The sequence below is a fragment of the Rattus norvegicus genome, chromosome 18 (genome assembly GCF_036323735.1).
Source record: "Rattus norvegicus strain BN/NHsdMcwi chromosome 18, GRCr8, whole genome shotgun sequence".
Classification (NCBI taxonomy): Eukaryota; Metazoa; Chordata; class Mammalia; order Rodentia; family Muridae; genus Rattus; species Rattus norvegicus.
Genome location: NC_086036.1, coordinates 45,304,915 through 45,324,201, shown reverse-complemented (window position 1 = coordinate 45,324,201; position 19,287 = coordinate 45,304,915). Strand labels below are relative to the sequence as shown.

Below are 19,287 nucleotides of genomic sequence, written 5' to 3'. Positions count from 1 at the left end.
CTAGACAAGACTGCCCACTCTCTCCCCACCTATTCAATATAGTATTCGAAATCTTAGCCAGAGCAATCAAACAACAAAAGGAGGTCAGAGGAGTACAATTTAAAAGAAAGAAGTCAAAATATCACTATTTGCAGATGATATGATATTATACTTAAGTGACCCCAAAATTTCCACAAGAGAACTACTAAACCTGATAAACATCTTCAGTGAAGGGGCTTGATATAAAATTAACTCAATCAGTAGCCTTCCTCTGCTCAAAAAATAAACAGGCTGAGAAAGAAATTAGGGATATGACACCCTTCAAAAATAATATAAAATACCTCGGTGTACTCTAACCAAGCAAGTGAAATATTTGTATGACAAGAACTTCAAGTCTTTGATGAAAAAAAAACAGAAGAAAATTTCAGAAGATAGAAAAAATCTTCCATGTTCATCGATTGGCAGGATTAATATTATAAAAATGACCATATTGCCAAAAGCAATTTACAGATTCAATGCAATCCCCATTAAATTTCAACTCAATTCTTCATAGAGTTAGAAAGAGCAATTTGCAAATTCATTTGGAATAACAAAAAAATCCAGGATAGCGAAAAGTATCCTCAACAATAAAATCCCCATCCCTGACCTCAAGCTGTATTACAGAGCAATAGTGATAAAAACTGTATGGTATTGGGACAGTATCTATTGGCAGGTAGATCAGTGGAATAGAATTGAAGACCCAGAAATGAACCCACACACTTATGGTCACTTGATCTTTGACTAAAACTATCCAGTGGAAAAAAGAAAGCATTTTCAACAAATGATGCTGGTTCAACTGGTGGTCAGCATGTAGAAGAATGCAAATTTACCCATTCTTACTGCCTAGTACAAAGCTCAAGTTCAATGGATCAAGGACCTCCATTTAAAACTAGATACACTCAAACTAATAGAAGAAAGTAGAGAAGAGCCTCAAACACATGGGCACTGGGGAAACTTTCCTAAACAGAACACTAATGGCTTATGCTCTAAGATCAAGAATCAACAAATGGGACTTCATAAAATTGAAAAGATTCTGTAAAGCAAAGGACATTGTCATTAGGACAAAAGGGCAACCAATAGTTTGGGAAAATATCTTTACCAATTCTACATCTGATAGAGGGCTAATATCTAATATATACAAAGAACTCAAGATGTTAAGACTCTAGAGAAACAAATATCCCTATTAAAAATGGGGTACAGCACTAAACAAAGAATTCTCAACTGAGGAATATTGAATGGCTAAGAAGCACCTAAAGAAATGTTCAACATCCTTAGTCATCAGGGAAATGCAAATCAAAACAAACCTGAGATTCTACCTCACACTAGTCAGAATGGTTAAGATCAAAAAACTCAGGTGACAACAGATGCTGGTGAGGATGTGGAGAAAGTGGAACACTCCTTCACTGTCTGGAAATCAGTCTGGAGGTTTATCAGAAAATTGGACATACTACTACCTGAGGACCCAGCTATAACACTCTATATACCGAAAAGATGCTCTAACATATAACAAGGACATATTCTCCACTATGTTCATAGCAGAGTTATTTATAATAGCCAGAAGCTGGAAACAACCAAGATGTTCCTCAACAGAGGAATGGATACAAAAAATGTGGTACATCTACACAACGGAGTACTACTCAGCTATCAAAAACAATGACTTCATAAAATTCATAGGCAAATGGATTGAACTAGAAAATATCATCCTGAGTGAGGTAATCCAATCACAGAAAAACACACATAGTATGCACTCACTGATAAGTGGATATTAGCCCAAAAGCTTGAATTACCCAAGATGCAATCCACAGATCACATGAAGCTCAAGAAGGATGACCAAAATGCGGATGGGTTCACTCCTTCTTAAAAGGGGGAACAAAAATATCCATAGGAGGGGATATGGAGGCAAAGTTTAGAGCAGATACTGAAGGAATGGCCATTCAGAGCCTGCCTCATATGTGGCCCATACATATACAGCCACCAAAACTAGATAGGATTGATGAAGCTAAGAAGTACATACTGACAGGAACCAGATATAGATCTCTCCTGAGAGACATAGCCAGAGCATGTCAAATACAGAGGTGAATGCTAGCAGCAAATCACTGAACTGAGAATGGGACCCTCGTTGGAGGAATTAGAGAAAAGATTAATGAGCTGAAGGGGCTTGCAACCCCTTAAGAACAACAATGCCAACCAACCATAGCTCCAAGGAACTAAACCACTACCCAAAGACTATACATCCAACTGTATATGTAGCAGAGGATGGCCTTGTTGGGCACCAAATGGAAGGAGAAGCCCTTGGTCCTGTCAAGGTTGGACCCCCCAGTGTAGGGGAATGTCAGGGTGGAAAGGCGGGGAGGTTGGGGGGGGGGAACACCATCATAGAAAAAGGGGGATAGGGGCTTATGGATCAGAAACTGGGAAAGGGAATAGCATTTGAAGTGTAAATAAAAAAATATCTAATTAAAAAAATGAAAAAAAAAAAGTTGGATGGGTTCCCAGGGGATGTACCACTACATGTTTCTGTGGTTGGTAATAGTTATTTATCTTCTAATTGCCATAATTCACTTATCTGGATAGAGATCATGATAGAATGTCTTATGGGAACTATGCCAGGATTACAGAAATCTATTCACACATGAAGTTCCGCTATAAATTAAAATCTGACTACATCATACAGATTGCATCAATGACTTTATACATTGATAAATTATTTACAGAAATTGAATAGAGAAAATACAAAGTAAATGAAAGCTGAAGTTACCACTGGACAAGTTAACACAAGATTAAAAACACTACATGTTCATCACGCACTCCTGTCAGAATGGCTATCATCAAAAAGGGAAAAAATAGCAACCATTGGCATCGAGGTGGACAGAAAAAGAACCCTTGAACACTGTTGGTGTGACTGTAGATTAGTGCAAGAATTTTGATAACATTATAGAAATGTCTTGACATTAAAAAAAAAAAAAAAAAGCTCTGACTAACATACCCGAGACCTAGGTTTAACTTCAACGTTGGAAAAAGAAAAACAATACAAAACAAAACAACTTAAACCTCACTCTTATTATAGGAGCTTCATAGTACACAGTTTATGTATGGCCCATAACTTGATCTGGACCAGTAAGCTTCAAATAATCATTAACTAAAATGTACTTCTTTCATTTTTAAACAAAGTATATTTTATTTATTTTTGAGATAGGATCTTTCTCTCTAGCTGTAGCTGTCCAAAAACTCATTATGTATGCTAGGCTGTCTTCACAGAGATCTGTCTGCCTCTGTCTCCCATGTACTGAAATTAGAAAGTGTACGCGGGGCCAAAATATGTTTTATAACGTTTTTGTAATCCTTTCAAATAAGAATACAATTCTTATTTATAACAAAAGTACAATTCTAGCATTAAGACCTAAATAAAGCCTTTAAAATCACCCTTTATGCATTAACCTAAAGGAGAAAGGATAAAAGTTAACTAAAAAGGAAAGAATAAACGCAAACCTAAGTATCTTGAAGCTTACATACCACAGATGCTCCTCTGCCCGTCTGTGTACTTCCAAGCCATGGCATGTTGATTGGAGTGCCAGGGTTGCTGTGCGTATATGGAGTTGTACCCTGGACAGCTGATAAATCATCACGAGCATGTATAACCAAGAAGTCTTCTGATCTACAAAGCAATATCAACTAGAATGAAAAAAAAGACCAGTTCTTTTTTTTAATATATGAAAATTTAAACACTTTGTATTTCCTTTTAAAGTTAGTTTTCTTCGGCTTCAACTAACATCTTTGTATCTGAAAATTTTCCATTTTCATTACTCTTTCTCAACTTTAATTTCCCCTTTAAGAACCTACTCTCATCCCTTACCCCCCTCCTTAGCAAAGCAGTGCCTACTCAGTCTATAATTAAGAGTGCTACTTTTGAGACCTTATGTGCTTCAGTAAGAGGCACTTATACCTGTCTCTTAAGGAAACTCTTTTTTTTTTAAAGATCCAATTGATAAGATATAATTGCCCACTTAAACATACAAAGCCTGGTACCATTCATCCCTTAAGAACATTGGTAACAACCTGTAAATACACAGAGCGAGATCTTTTTTTTTTAATTTAATTTTATTTTTTTTTTATTAACTTGAGTATTTCTTATATACATTTCGAGTGTTATTCCCTTTCCCGGTTTCCGGGCAAACATCCCCCCCCCTCCCCTTCTTTATGGGACAGAGCGAGATCTTTATATTAGCCTCCATTGTCCTGCCACGGCTTCTTTCCCTCCTGTCTCCCTTCCTTTTTGTTCCAGTCTCCTCCTCTTCTGTCAAACTTCTCTTCCACCCATCCTTCCTTCTCCTCCAATGACAGGTCTCCTTCTATCTTGTACCTGCCCCTCACTGTATTTTAAAAATTCAATGGGGAGGTTTTGGTGAAGCCACCTGATTCCTGAGAAAGTGACTAGGCAGCTGATTAAGGAAACTTTTCAAAGTTACAGTTATAGGATATAGTCACTTATATTAAAATACAAGCATTAGAATACCCCTTGGTTTCTGTTTCTGTATCATCATCCACCCAAGTATATATCTGTGTGGCCAGAATTCCAGAAACATCCAGTTCTTGTACATCATGGCTGGAGGCAATTGCTATGCAATTTCTATTTGCCTGAAAAATAAATCATGTTAACTTTTACATTAAAAAGGTATATGGGCTATGTCTGAAGAATGTCTCTAAAAACATGAACAAAAGCATTCTTACCAATTAATATTTTAAATTAGCTCTAATAATTACATTTTTATTAAAATAATCCTAAACTTGAACTGAATATATATGTTTATGTTCTAGGAATTCTAGTACATCTAACACAAAGCTAAATAGAAATGGAAATGGTTTTATCACCTCAATTCCTCTCTCTTCGCTGCTCTTCTCTTACCTTCTAGATGAATTTGTTCTTAACATCTGTACAACTAACAATGCATTCAAGTCCACTGCAGTAGCTCACCCCTGTGGCAGCTCCATGGGAAAACAGATGGGGTCTCTGAACGCAGTGACCATTTCCAGTAATACAACCCACTGAAAGTCCAGTTACTATCTGCCAGCTTCTGTCACTCTGCAGGAGCTGGCAGGAAACAAGTCACTGGTAGACCAAGGAATCAGTGTGAAAAGATTCATCTTGTAGTGGCTGCTTGTGATTCTAGATACAAACCATCTGATCCTAGTCAGAGAAACTGGATTCTTGTGCTATCAAACAGCTATCAAACTTGTTAGCTTCAATATAAGAAAAAGATCTTGGGACTGGAGAGATGACTCAATGGTTAAGAGCACTGACTGCTCTTCCAGAGGTCCTGAGTTCAATTCCCAGCAACCACATGGTGGCTCACAATCATCTGTAATGGGATCTGATGCCCTCTTCTGGTGTGTCTGAAAACAGTAACAGTGTACTCACATATATAAAATAAATTAAAAAAAAAAAAAAAAGAAAAAAAAAATCTCAGACCATTCACAGTTCTTGATATAGATAACAATGAAACAAATCTTTCACTCTTAATGCCATTTAAAAAACATGAAATGTGGGGGAGCTAGAGAGATGGCTCAGAGTTTAAGAGCAGTAGCTGCTCTTCCACAGGTCCTGAGTTCAATGTTCAGCAACTACAAGGTGGCTTACAACCATCTGTAATAAGATCTGGTGCCCTCTTCTGATGCAGGCAGAATGCTGTATACATAATAAAATCTTAAAACAAAATATGAAAGGTAAAACAGAAAAAGATTATTTGACATGGAAGAATGTAAAACTATACTATCAAAATGTAGAGAAGAAAGAACATAATCATATGTATACAAATGAGCAACAGATTTTATATCTGTGGATGACTATTCATTCCTAGTTATTCATATTTTCTTTTTTTTTTGAGACAAGGTTTCTCAGTAGCCTTGGCTGTCCTTAAACTCACTCTGTAGAACATACTGACTCTTTAAGGGGAAAGAAGACATTATAGGGTGAGGACAGTAACACACACACAGATATTACAACTTGAGAATTATCTAAGGGACTAACTGCACTTCTGCCTGATCTGAAAGTCCACAATGAAGGATGTTTATGAAGGAGGTAAGACAAAGGATACTGGGAACTATACGAACAGAATGGTTAAAAAACTGGTTAGAGAAAATCATAAAGACAGGTGTAGAATATACAGATGAACAATCTATTGGTAAAAGGATTTCTGAGTTACTGTTGCAAGATATATAACTATGTAATACTTTTTGATAGCATGTTTATAATCCAGATACTCAGAATCTGAAGCAAGAGTCTTACTTGAAGCAAGGAGTTCCAAGAATGGCCTGGCTGGATACTATTGTAAAAATTAAAAATAATTATGTGCATACACACAATCTTAAGTATCCTTAAGGCCATGAAAAACCATAATCCTACCCTTTAAATTAAAAAGAGAGGGAGAGAGAGAAAACAAACAAACAAACAAACAAAAAAACCCAACAACAGTGAGACCTGATTCAGATAAACTTCACTTTGGACTGTTAAAATTAAGACGACCTCTTCTCCAGGAGCTTACAAATATCTCTAAGGAGGATGTTGCAGATGACTAAAAACTACTGAGAAAACAAACAATTTTTACCGAAATATGCCAAAGAAGGAAATCTAATATATGAGTTATGTTGTAGAATTATATATAATAAATTCATACATGGCCCTAGAAAGCCTTTTTGAATTAACTAATATATTATCTTGTATATATTTTGATACTCAAATACCTCTGTGTAGCAATAAAATTGTTTATTATATTTCCCAATAACAAAACTACATTAGTAAACTATATAATAGGTTTACTAAAGACAAGTCTTACTGAGATAGTAATTTAAGGAATGGGAAGTAGATTTGGAAGTAGAGTACTATCATTGAGTGAACTGGTAAGATGTTCTCCAATAAGGAATAGTTACAAGTCACAGAAAAAGACACCTATCTATGTACTTACCTTATTAACAGCAAAGGCAGTAATGATATCAGATTCCTTATGAATAATTCTTGCTTTGCCTCCAGGATATCCCAGATCTGACTCTATCTAAATAAATAGAACAAAGTATAATATTACAATTGCTATTTAATTAACAAGACAAATGAATATAAGCAAATTATTTAGCTCTTTCATAAATTATTTTAAGAAAGTTTTCAAATACATCAACCCCAAAGGTACTACCATACATGTTAATTATCCCAGAAAAGAATTTAATGAGGGGAACTTTTAAAGCTTGTTTTCATATATAAAAAAGAGAGTTGTTCTTGAGCTTTTATCTCAAGAACACTAAACTAACTTTAAAGGATCAATATATTTTAATAATTGAAGGAAAGATTTTCCAAGTTTTTAAGTAGTATAATTATTTAATAACACATATAAACATTGCAAGGAAGGTCAATAGGTAATTAGTCCAGCTTTACAGATCACAAAGTTTCACTATTGATATTTTTTAGTATTTTGTTTCTCCTTTTAAACCACTTACTACAAAGGCCTAGTTCACTAGTTCACTATTGACTAACAACAGTTATGATCTTACCAACTAGTTGTAGGTTATTGACTTCTGATCTAAAATAACTCTCCATTTAATAAGGAGAAACTGGAGTCCAGGAAGGGATGGTGACTCACTCAAGGCAGTAATTCATTTGAGCAGTTGGATAAATTCAAGTGAGTTTACATGAGAGCTAAATATTGACATTCTGCGTACCCATGTATGTATGTATAATCCTTTTGAATTAAGAAGCAAATATTGTAACATCAGTATTACCAAAATAGGTAGTTGGAAAGTTCAGGCAATTAAAAGAAACAGTGCTTGATATATTACTTCCTTTTATCTTAACATCCTTACCTTTAATCTTCTAAAATAGATTACTAAAAAATGTTTCAAATCTCATTACGAAATGCAGAAATAATTATTTGGAAATTAGCATACAACAAATTTATTTTACAGAAAATTTAGATGCCTCTTCATTGACTTAAAAAATACTTTAAAAATAGCCCCCAGAATGACTGTTTAGTTGAAAGGTACAGAGATTTGTGCAACAACAAAGCCTACATATTCTGATCAAAACAAAATTTATAGTTCCTGGAAGTATAAATGTCAAAAACAGTCTATCTAAAATATACCTTGCTTACAAACAAAATAATTTCAGTGTTTGATAAACATTCTGGGTTGAGGGTCTACTTGTAAGGCAATTAAGCATAAGTTCTGGCCCAATTCTATATTTTTTAAAATAAAAACTGGAATTATCCATTTATCTGTCCGGTATCTAAAGTACACTGGAGGCTGCTCCAGTGGTTTGGGGTTAACAACAAAGTACACACCAAGAGACCACTGCTGGGTCTAAAGAACTGAAGGTATTAGACGAGACATGACAGAGTGTCTGCTGCTAACAGAGAGAAGGAACACGCTAGTTCAAATGGAGAGCTTTCTCCAACTTTATCATGGAAAGAAAGCAGGCACAAACGAATTCCAAAACAGCTTTCTAAATATGGGAATACATTCTTATCCGAAACAATGTTTCTCAACAGTATGCTGTTAAGATGGACTGCTTGAGAATCAACCGGGGTAACATTTTAAATATAAACGATCTGAACAACATGTCAAATACATTATTAAATCCCATAAAGGTAAGCAAAGAAATGGAGCCTAGAATCTCATGAGTTTCAGGTACATTTTATGTAAGAATGACTATACAAGTAGGATTTAAGATCTAGAAAACAAGCAGGTTCAGCTTATGGAAAGGCTGTAAACACTAAAATAAGAATTCAGTTGTCACAAGAATGTTTAGAGGCCATTGAATTACTCTGGAAAATCTGTTAGGACCTGAAACAAAGAATATGAGAATGGCTATCAGAAAACAGGTAAGAAGCTATTATGGCTAAAGACTGGATCTGGAGAACAAGTGGTAAGTGGACAGTAGATAATTGTGCTAATGGGTTGTATTCTTTTAGCATGACTAAAGAAAGGCTGATTCTAGTTTTCAAGCCTATAAATGAATAAATGAAGGAACCATTTACACAAAAAGAAAAAGTGAAAGTGTGGCCATGGTGGGGAGGGATGTATAGCCATTAGTAATGATTTGGAGCTAGTGTGATTTGAATGGTACCAGTGCAAAGATAATACCTACTGTAAGATTAATCAAAAATAAAAATAAAAACAGAACTATATTCTCAAGGAAAGATACAGGTTAGAATTTGTAAGTAAACTGGCTAACACAAGCAACTTTGATGTTATAGAAATTAAGTGAAGCAACAATGTTAGGAAACTGTCAGGGATTGATAGTATCAAAGGATACTGAAAAGAATAAAACTGGAAATGAATTTAGAATACTTCAAAGCCAAATCACGACAAGGGCAACTTCAACTAGGTTAGTGATAATACCTAACCAGACTAGGTCTTGACATCTAGTGAAGAGAGGGAATCAGAGGAACACTAAAAGGAACTGACATGTTGTTTCTTAAAACTGACAGTTTTTACAAAGCTTCTGTAAGGCAAAGGACACTGTTGTTAGGACAAAACGACAACCAACAGATTGGGAAAAGATCTTTACCAATCCTACAACAGATAGAGGCCTCATATCCAAAATATACAAAGAACTCAAGAAGTTAGACCACAGGGAGAAAATAACCCTATTAAAAAATGGGGTTCAGAGCTAAACAAAGAATTCACAGCTGAGGAATGCCGAATGGCTGAGAAGCACCTGTAGAAATGTTCAACATCTTTAGTCATAAGGGAAATGCAAATCAAAACAACCCTGACATTTCACCTCACACCAGTGAGAATGGCTAAGATCAAAAACTCAGGTGACAGCAAATGCTGGCGAGGATGTGGAGAAAGAGGAACACTCCTCCATTGTTGGTGGGATTGCAGACTGGTACAACCATTCTGGAAATCAGTCTGGAGGTTCCTCAGAAAATTGGACATAGAACTACCTGATGAGCCAGCTATACTTCTCTTGGGCATATACCCAAAAGATGCCCCAACATATAACAAAGACACATGCTCCACTATGTTCATAGCAGCCTTATTTATAATAGCCAGAAGCTGGAAAGAACCCAGATGCCCTTCAACAGAGGAATGGATACAGAAAATGTGGTACATCTACACAATGAAATATTACTCAGCTATCAAAAACAATTACTTTATGAAATTCATAGGCAAATGGATGGAATTGGAAAATATCATCCTGAGTGAGGTAACCAATCACAGAAAAACACACATGGTATGCACTCATTGATAAGTGGCTATTAGCCCAAATGCTCGAATTACCCTAGATGCACAGAACACATGAAACTCAAGAAGGGTGACCAAAATTCGAATGCTTCACTCCTTCTTTAAAAGGGGAACAAGAATACCCTTGGCAGGGAATAGGGAGGCAAAGTTTAGAACAGAGGCAGAAGGAACACCCATTTAGAGCCTGCCCCACACGTGACCCATACATATACAGCCACCAAACTAGATAAGATGGATGAAGCAAAGAAGTGCAGGCCGACAGGAACCGGATGTAGATCTCTCCTGAGAGACACAGCCAGAATACAGCAAATACATAGGCGAATGCCAGCAACAAACCACTGAATTGAGAATAGGACCCCCGTTGAAGGAATCCTAGAAAGGCCTGAAAGAGCTTGAAGGGGCTCGAGACCCCATATGAACAACAATGCCAAGCAACCAGAGCTTCCAGGGACTAAGCCACTACCCAAAGACTATACATGGGCTCCAACCTCATAGGTAGCAACGAGTAGCCTACTAAGAGCACCAGTAGAAGGGGAAGCCCTTGGTCCTGCCAAGACTGAACCCCCAGTGAATGTGATTGTTGTGGGGAGGGCGGTAATTGGGGGAGGATGGGGAGGGGAAACACCGCTAGAGAAGGGGAGGGGAGGGGCTAGGGGGGATGTTGGCCTGGAAACCGGGAAGGGGAATAACAATCAAAATGTAAATAAGAAATACTCAAGTTAGCTTAAGAAGGAAGACCAAAGTGTGGATGCTTCAGACCTTAGAAGTGGAACTAAACATTCACAGGAGGAAATATAGAGACAACATGTGGAGCAGAGACTGAAGGAAAGGTCAACCAGAAACTATCCCACGTGGCATCCCATATTCCTAACCTAGACAATACTGTGGATGCCAAGAAGTGCATGCTGACTGGACCTCGATATAGCTGTCTGCTGAGAGGCTCTGTAAGAGCCTTACAAATAAAGATGCAGATGTTTGCAGCCAACCACTGAACAGGGTCCCCAATGGAGGAGTTAGAGAAAGGATTGAAGTAGTTGAAGGGATTTGCAACCCCATATGAAGAACACAACATCAACCAACCAGACCCCCTCTTCTGAGCTCCCAGGGACTAAACCACCATCCCAAGAGAACATAGGGACAGACCTATGGCTCCACCCACATATGTACCAGAGGATATCCTTGTCCAGCATTAATGTGAGGATAGGCACTTGGTACTGTCAAGGCTCAATGCCCCAGTTTAGGGGAAGGTCAGGTCAGGGAGATGGGAGGGAGTTGGTGGGTGGCTGAGGAAGCACCCTCATAGAAGCAGGGTGTGGGGCGTTGGATAGCAGGTTTCTGGAGGGGAAACTGGGAAATGGGATAATACTTAAAATGTAAATAAAAATGCAGTTATATATATATATATAAAAAGAAATACTCAAGTTAGTAAAGATTAAAAAAAAGAAATGTAAGTAAAGAAATATATCTAATAAAAAATTTAAAAAAAACCGACAGTTTTCTCATGTTTCTCAGTTTGCAATATAAAACTGGAGAAATAGCAATTTCATGGAAAAACAAGTGCTTAATAGAAATTAAATCCACAATAAACTATAATGATTGGTAAAATTTAACAGCCGACTATTTCATTGGTTAGAATGAAAGGTAAGTGAGATCTTAAAAACTGCTAGTAAAAATATACAACGGTATAATCACCCGGGGAAATATTTGGACAATTTCCTAAAGAGTTAAAAGATATACCAAGGTTATAGGTACAGTTCAGTGATAGAATACTTGGCTAGTACATGAGAGACCCTTGCATAACTATCTAGTACTACAAAAGTCTATACCTGTCATGTAAATCAGCTATCTACTCCTAGGCATTTATACAGGAGAAATAAAAGCCTATATATAATATAGTCCCTTATGCATGAAATTTAAAGCAGCCTTATTTGAAATGGCTCCAAAATACAATCAAATCATTATATAAAAAGATGAATAAATTATGATCCAATCACACACTATAATAAGTATCAACAATAAGAAGTAATCAACTATTGAAGCATATGACATGGAGGAATCTCAAAATGATTATGCTAAATAAAAGACACAGATCTGAGAGGTTGAGGCAGACAGACTGTCCTGAGTGTGAGGCCACCATAATGAGCTCCTGGCCAGCCGAGGTTTTCAGAATGAGATTCTAAATTAAATAGAACAGCAAAAATATATAGGCTTCACCTACATAGATTTCCTGAAAATAAAAATGAAGTTGCGGGCTGGAGAGATGGCTCAGTGTTAAGAGCACTGACTGCTCTTCCAGAGGTCCTGAGTTCAAATCCCAGCAACCACATGGTGGCTCACAACCATCTGTAATAGAATCTGATGCCCTCTTCTGGTGCGTCTGAAGACAGCTACAGTGTACTTATATATAGTAAATAAATAAATCTTTAAAAAAAAATTAAGTTGCACATTTGGGGCTACTTGGAGAAGAAAAATGACAGAGATGAGAAGGGAAAGAAGATTACAATATGAGGGTTGATGATTATACCAATCATCTTGATGGTGGTGATGGTAAAACTAAGCAAGCTACATAATTTAAATATGTGCAGTTAAGTTCATAAAATGATTTTTTTTTAATTTTTAAAGGCAGCATTTGAAGTTCCCTTATAACATTTTCATGTGTGTGTTACTCTTCTTTGTTCTAATTCATCTCCCTCTCATACTACCCTCTCCACTCCTGATCCTCTTCTGTTGGTGTCTTTCCTCTATGTCACAGATATTCCCACTATTCCTTCTTATCTAACTACTTCTTTACATTGAAGCATTTCAGCCTAGACAAAAGCAGAGAGACGCTTGAGATTTTCAAGAAACGAACAAAACTTATAGAGATTTAGGAAGCTCATGAAATATTCAAGGCCTAAGAAACTTAAGAGTTACAAGAAACCTCTTCCAAGTTTTAATAGTAGTAAAGAATACCTAGGCCAAAGAAGGCCATCAGTGAGGATAGTAAATTGGGCAGAGAGCCGCAGGGATGCATGTTTTGTGAGTATCACTCATTTGAGAAGCACTTTTTTCAGCTATGTAGTTGCTTTTGAATCACATATGCTCATTCAAATAACCTTAATAAACTCAAAGTTTTGCCAATGCAGACTTGGGTGGACCTATTTCTCTGGTCTGTTACGGTATCCTTTCTGGGATGAAAAAGAGGTTTATTCAATCACATAAACATATCTTTGCCCCATTTTCTCATTTAAGATGTTTGTCTGCCCTCTCATAGTCCCCCTCTTTTGTGACCTAACACACACAAACACACACACACACACACACACACACACACACACACACACACACACACACACACACACAGGCTCACATAAAGAAACATGATATTTGTCTAAGTCTGGCTTACTTTGCTTAACATAATGATTTCTAGTTCCTTCCATTTTGTACATGTACCACAGAAACCTAGGCTGGCTCCATTTCGTATGTATTGTGAAGAGTGTGGAAATAAACAAGGATGAGCTCGTATTTCTGTGGGGTGTTGACTTAAGAGTCCTTAGGGAAGCACCCAGAAGTGGAATATCTGGGTAGGTGAAGTCTATTTTTAGTTTTTCTGGGGGAAACTCCATATTATTTCCATAGTGGACGTGCCAGTTTATACCCCCATCAGCCATATGTAGGTCTCCTCTCTGCCCACACTGTTGCCAGCATTTGTTATATAAAGAATAGAAATAAATATAAACAATAGCTTTATATTCTTGATGGTTATGCTGACTGTGGTCAGATAGAATCACAAAGTACCTTTAATTTGCAATCTCCTGTCAGATAAAATATAAGACACTTTCTGAAATTTTTGTGTCATTTTCATATTTTCCTAAAGACGTTTTCTAAAATGTATAGCAGAATTTGCTTGAAAATACTGGCTGAAACAGCTATGAGGCCAATCATGCAATAACTGTATTTTGGCAGCACAGATAAGTCTTTAGAAATATGTCAAGAAAACAAGTATTTTATCTAAAGTATCAAAATAAAAATATTTGAAAAAAAATTCCCAATGCTAGAGACATTATTTAGTATCATTATCTAAGCAAGAAAAGTTACCTAAATAAATTTTGAATCATATTCTTTCAAAATACAAATCATTAGAAAATTTAAAGTATGCAAACATTTACTTTACCAGTTTTAGATATAATAAACACTTGATATCAAATCAATCTTTTATTAGTTGCATTGAATTAGTCTATTTCATAAATTCCTTTGGAAAACCGTGTGAATTAGTGTCCTTAAAAAAATTCTTTTGAGAAAAATTTCCCCCTGAAATTAATGATGCACGGTTGTCCTACAATTTCTGAGTCTGAGTAGGATGGATGAGTTAAAAATCAACATAAGAGTCATATCTGAATGTTGCAGGAGTTATTTATGATTGTACAAATTCTTATCTTCTCTGCTTTAATTTTAAGAACTTAGGTACTTAAAATGCACAAGGCATTTGTGTTATATACTATTCTTCAGAGTAAAATAAATACTATACAATAGTAATTGCTTTATTTTTCAAGTAAGAGAGAAGTGTGATTTTCAAGTACTCACAAACACAGGACAATGCTACTGGACTTTATATACCTCTGATATAATTACATTTCCAAAACTTCAGAGGTATTTATTCAGGAAAATCTGTAGCCAACACAGGGAACATTCAACTCTGTTTAAAACTGCATTCTTTTAGTTAACAAAAGAGAGCTAATTTTTATGATTGCAACATTTAAGTTGATAAGATAAAACAGTAAGTTGAGGGGATGAATCTCATTCCATTGGAAACCAAGTCCAGTTGAAAATCAAAATGCAAATCTCTTCTTGTTCTGATTAAGAATGCAATTTTTAATTTCAGTTGAATGACATTAATGTACCTTATTGATGTTTGGCTCCTCCATCATAGAATTTTTGATAGTTTCACTGCTGTCCTCTAATGACTTCATTAAGAAAGAATAATCACATGTCAAAGAGTAAAGATGAGACGTAACAGGCAAAACACTGAGGTATTTTTTAAACTTATATTTGTAACCAAATTACTAAAATAGAATATGGAAATAATATCTTTTAAAATTTCATATGTTAAAAAAGAAATATATGCTGGAGAATGTATGGTTAGAGAGTAAGAAATCGTGAAGGCTCAAAATTCCTTATCTAACACTATATATTTTATTTCACTGAACATTTTTCTTACTCATTTGTTTTATAATGTTGACATTAAAACATTTTATCTAAGGTACTTTATATATGTAAATTCAGAGTTTATGGGGTCAACTAAAAATCGAAGTCAATCTATTGTCTTAAACGCTACTGTATTACTTTCACGACATGTAATTCCTCCAGAAAATATCCTAAATAGAAAATTCCAATTTCTACCTTTCAGATTCTCCTATTCATGTTGCCAGGCACAGTTGATAACTTGCTTAGAGGCATACAGCCTCACTTAATGGCGACATTAGTACTGGTTAAAAAAAAGTTCAGTCAGGAATTTTTAAGTTCTCAGAAAATAAATATAACTGATAAAGAGCAAAGATGTTAATTGTTAAATCCAACTTTTGTTGGGAATGGCTTCTATAGCTTACCTCAAACCACGTGTAATTAATATCTAAAAATAAACACAACCACTTTGGAAGAAATTTTAGTTAAGAACTAAAAGAATGTTCAATAAACTACATTACACTGGAAAAGAAAAGCTCTAAGATACATAAGAATTTTAAGATATGATAAAGAAATGAAGTCAGATAAAATGGTAAAATTTCAGTTTCAATCACATAAAGGAATAAAAAAAAATAGCGGCACCAAAATACAGAACATGCTATTTATCAGTCTTCTGAGTACTAAATTCACAATGACTTTAAAGATCATTTTAATATAAATAATATACAACAGGCAATTTTATGAATACCGAAAACAGGCAACTTAACTGCTGGCAAGGATTAATTCATTTTCTATCAACTGTATAAATTTAAGACTTATTTAGCTCTATCCAACCTATGTTTTTTATTGTTTTTCATATTTCTTCATTAAAACCTCTTTAGGAATATCATGGTCAGCAATAAAACTACAAGGGAGGGGTTGGGGATTTAGCTCAGCGGTAGAGCAGGCCCTGGGTTCGGTCCCCAGCTCCGAAAAAAAGAAAAAAGAAAAAAAGAAGAAAAAAAGGAAAAAAAAAAAAAAGAAAAAAAAAAAACTACAAGGGAAAAACAAACTCTTACTGCCAAGCCCAGAATGGGAAGTGAGTACAATTCTACTACATCCCATAAAACCAAGGTCTTTTCTTTTTGTTTTTTCATAAAAGGGGGATCTTTCAAAACCTCATTTTCTCCTTAGCCCAGACTTGACAAAGAACTCATGTGTGTAGCAGAGAATGAGAAATGGGAGACAGTGAGACAACCTGGGTCAGGGTCCTTGACCCGCTTATCTCTCCTTCCATCCTTCTCCACCCTAGAAAAGGTCTAGCTAGCCTGCTTCACAGCTAAATTTGTTAGTTTTTGTACCAGGCTTCCTATAAATTACAAAATAGTGAAAGGTGGCATGGGAAGAACATTAGCCACCCCTGCTTCCAGTTAGCCAACTGTAAATAAATTCATTTTCCTTCACGAAACAAACACGACAAATTTCTCAAAACTTTGAACAACTGGGCTAGTGTTTAAGTTATTTATTCTAAAAACATTGCAAAGAACTTAAACAGTTGCCTTGTAGATTAACAAACTTCAGAAAAATGCTTAGCTTACTGCTATTACAAAAGCTGTTATTTAAAACTTGTGTTCATGCTTTTGATTAAAAAACTGCAATAAAAGCAGTTTTTAATTTTTCAGAAGGTATCATGAAGCTTCAAACAAAGCTATGATTAAAACTCTGTTCCATAATCCTCCCTCTGACACAGAATACAGCAATGACTACTTAGTTGTGGGCTCAATACAACATGAAAATGCATAACATTTGTTACAAATTTTAAAATGTCAATATTGTATTAAACATTAAACCAAATGTTAACTCCACACCCATAACAAAAAATAGATTAAAATGTGCAAGTTTACTTATTAACTGCTATTCTTCTATAATATGGCAGAGTTGTACCACTCTGTTTCACTATGCTAAGTCACCACGACAATCCAGTGGGCATATGCATGTTAAAAGGCACACTACCGAGAAAGCAACAAGCTGAGTGAATATGTAAGACCTAGGACAATGTAGCAGTATCCTTATAGACTATATAAGAAAGCCATAAATTATAATTCATTTTAGAAAAATATATTAAAAAAAATATACCTCTCTACCAAACAGTTTAATCAGTCATACAGTCTTGTCTAAGCGTATTCACTGTTAACTGTATTGTTCCATTTTCTTGACCTGTTTTAGTGACATTCACATACTAAATATATAGCAACATTTCCACAGGTATATTAATAAGTAAACAGCATTCATGCCTGCCTAGATTTTAATATGCCATCAAAGTATTCATTTTTAAATTCCAAATTAGCAAAAGTGCTATGTATTCTTTTCTGTGGCATGGTCACAGCAAATAGTAACAACATATCCATCCAGTTGTTTATCACAATTTGTTACTATGGGAGAGGAACATGATGTAATTACATTTATAATTTCAAAAAAAAATATTCAAATAAACAACTCAGTACTTAAAATGCTATTACATATGAAAGTTTCCTTTTGCTAATGTTTGATGATATATTATATATATATATATTTTTTGCTTGTCTATTGTGAAGGTCTTCTATTTTATCTTTCCAGAAAAATGGCTTTGGTCTTTCTTCCCACGTCAAAACCAGTACAAAGTTTATTTTCAGACTAATTACTTATTACTCAGAACGTGGCCCAGAGACCATCTATCATTTATTAATTAACTTTGTTAATTACTCCAAAGGAATAACTAGCTGAATATAACTATGTCTACTATTTAGGTTCACCTAGTAATTATGAGCTGCAAACATTTTGTATGAAGAAAGGAAAAATGATGTTCATTTCTACAAAGATGGTAAGATCTTGTTATCAATATAGTTTTAGTAGCACTGAACTAAATAACCCCCTCAAAAAGAAAAAAAGAAAAAGAAAAAGAAAAAAGAAAACCCAACCCATTGTAATGATATTTTCAAGATATAATCACACTATTCCAGTTTAATTATAAACTACTTTAGTTTTGCAAAATTTCTTTTATTGATATATAATTCACAGAAGGAAAAAATATTCATATTCAAAATGTTTCCAGTAGGTAAATCAGTTTCAACTAACTCTAAGATAGACTTCTCTTAACTATTATCATATGAAAATCATAGGAAATATCTCTTAAGATTCTGGTCATAAAATGTAAAACATGACACACAAGAATCAGACTCTGATTTCAATATCTACTTCAGAGAAAAAAGCTCCAAGAGCATGATGCAAAAATATTGTTCCTTCCCTTTTAACATACTTTTCTAAACATTAATTAAAGTTTATGATATCACATGGATTTTCAAAAAAGATCTGCAAAGTTCAATTTTTTTTTTTTTGGTTAAGAATACTATGAAGCTTTAGTATAAAATAGTAAAGTTTTAACATATACAAACCTCATTTAGACATCGTTTCTTTGTGAATATATTTCTGATAAAAGTTTCTTGAATTTCTTCCTGCTTTACCAAGTACTGCCAAAGCCTCTTCACAGACAGTGCGAGATGATTTTTGGATCTATATATAGGTACAGTACATTAATTATTTACCTCAAAAATTTCTGATTAACTTCACAATTCCTTACAACTATTTGAGTGTTTATTAGAATAAATTGGCTAGGATCACACCCCATGACCTAGGAAAGCAGCCAAAAAGCTTTTTCACAAAGGATCATATAACTGATACTTTAGGATTAGTGGACAATATGGTTCCTATTAGTTTTTCACTATGGTGGGAAAGCAGTGTCTCAAATATGGTAGGACTGGAACTCACTATGTAGGCCAGGATGACCTCCAACTCACAAAGACTCACTTATTTTATGTCTGCCTCATTAGTGTATGCACTATCATGCTTGGCTAAAAGTTA

At 35.1% G+C, this 19,287-nt stretch overlaps 1 protein-coding gene across 5 annotated transcripts in view; it reads right to left on the bottom strand.

The window, feature by feature from the left end:
* Dmxl1 (Dmx-like 1) overlaps positions 1-19,287 on the bottom strand; it is a 170,495-nt gene that overhangs the window by 25,798 nt on the left and 125,410 nt on the right. For 2 of the 5 annotated variants that reach the window (XM_006254710.5, XM_006254712.5), the window contains 5 exons: positions 18,822-18,939; positions 15,132-15,194; positions 6,978-7,064; positions 4,532-4,653; positions 3,532-3,673 (listed from right to left, as the gene is read on the bottom strand). In XM_006254710.5, the coding sequence (XP_006254772.1) occupies positions 3,532-3,673; positions 4,532-4,653; positions 6,978-7,064; positions 15,132-15,194; positions 18,822-18,939 (532 nt within the window). Of the gene's footprint in view, positions 1-3,531; positions 3,691-4,531; positions 4,654-6,977; positions 7,065-15,131; positions 15,195-18,821; positions 18,940-19,287 lie in introns of those variants that run through there. The other 3 variants (XM_006254711.5, NM_001107388.2, XM_017601109.3) reach the window with 2 other exon arrangements.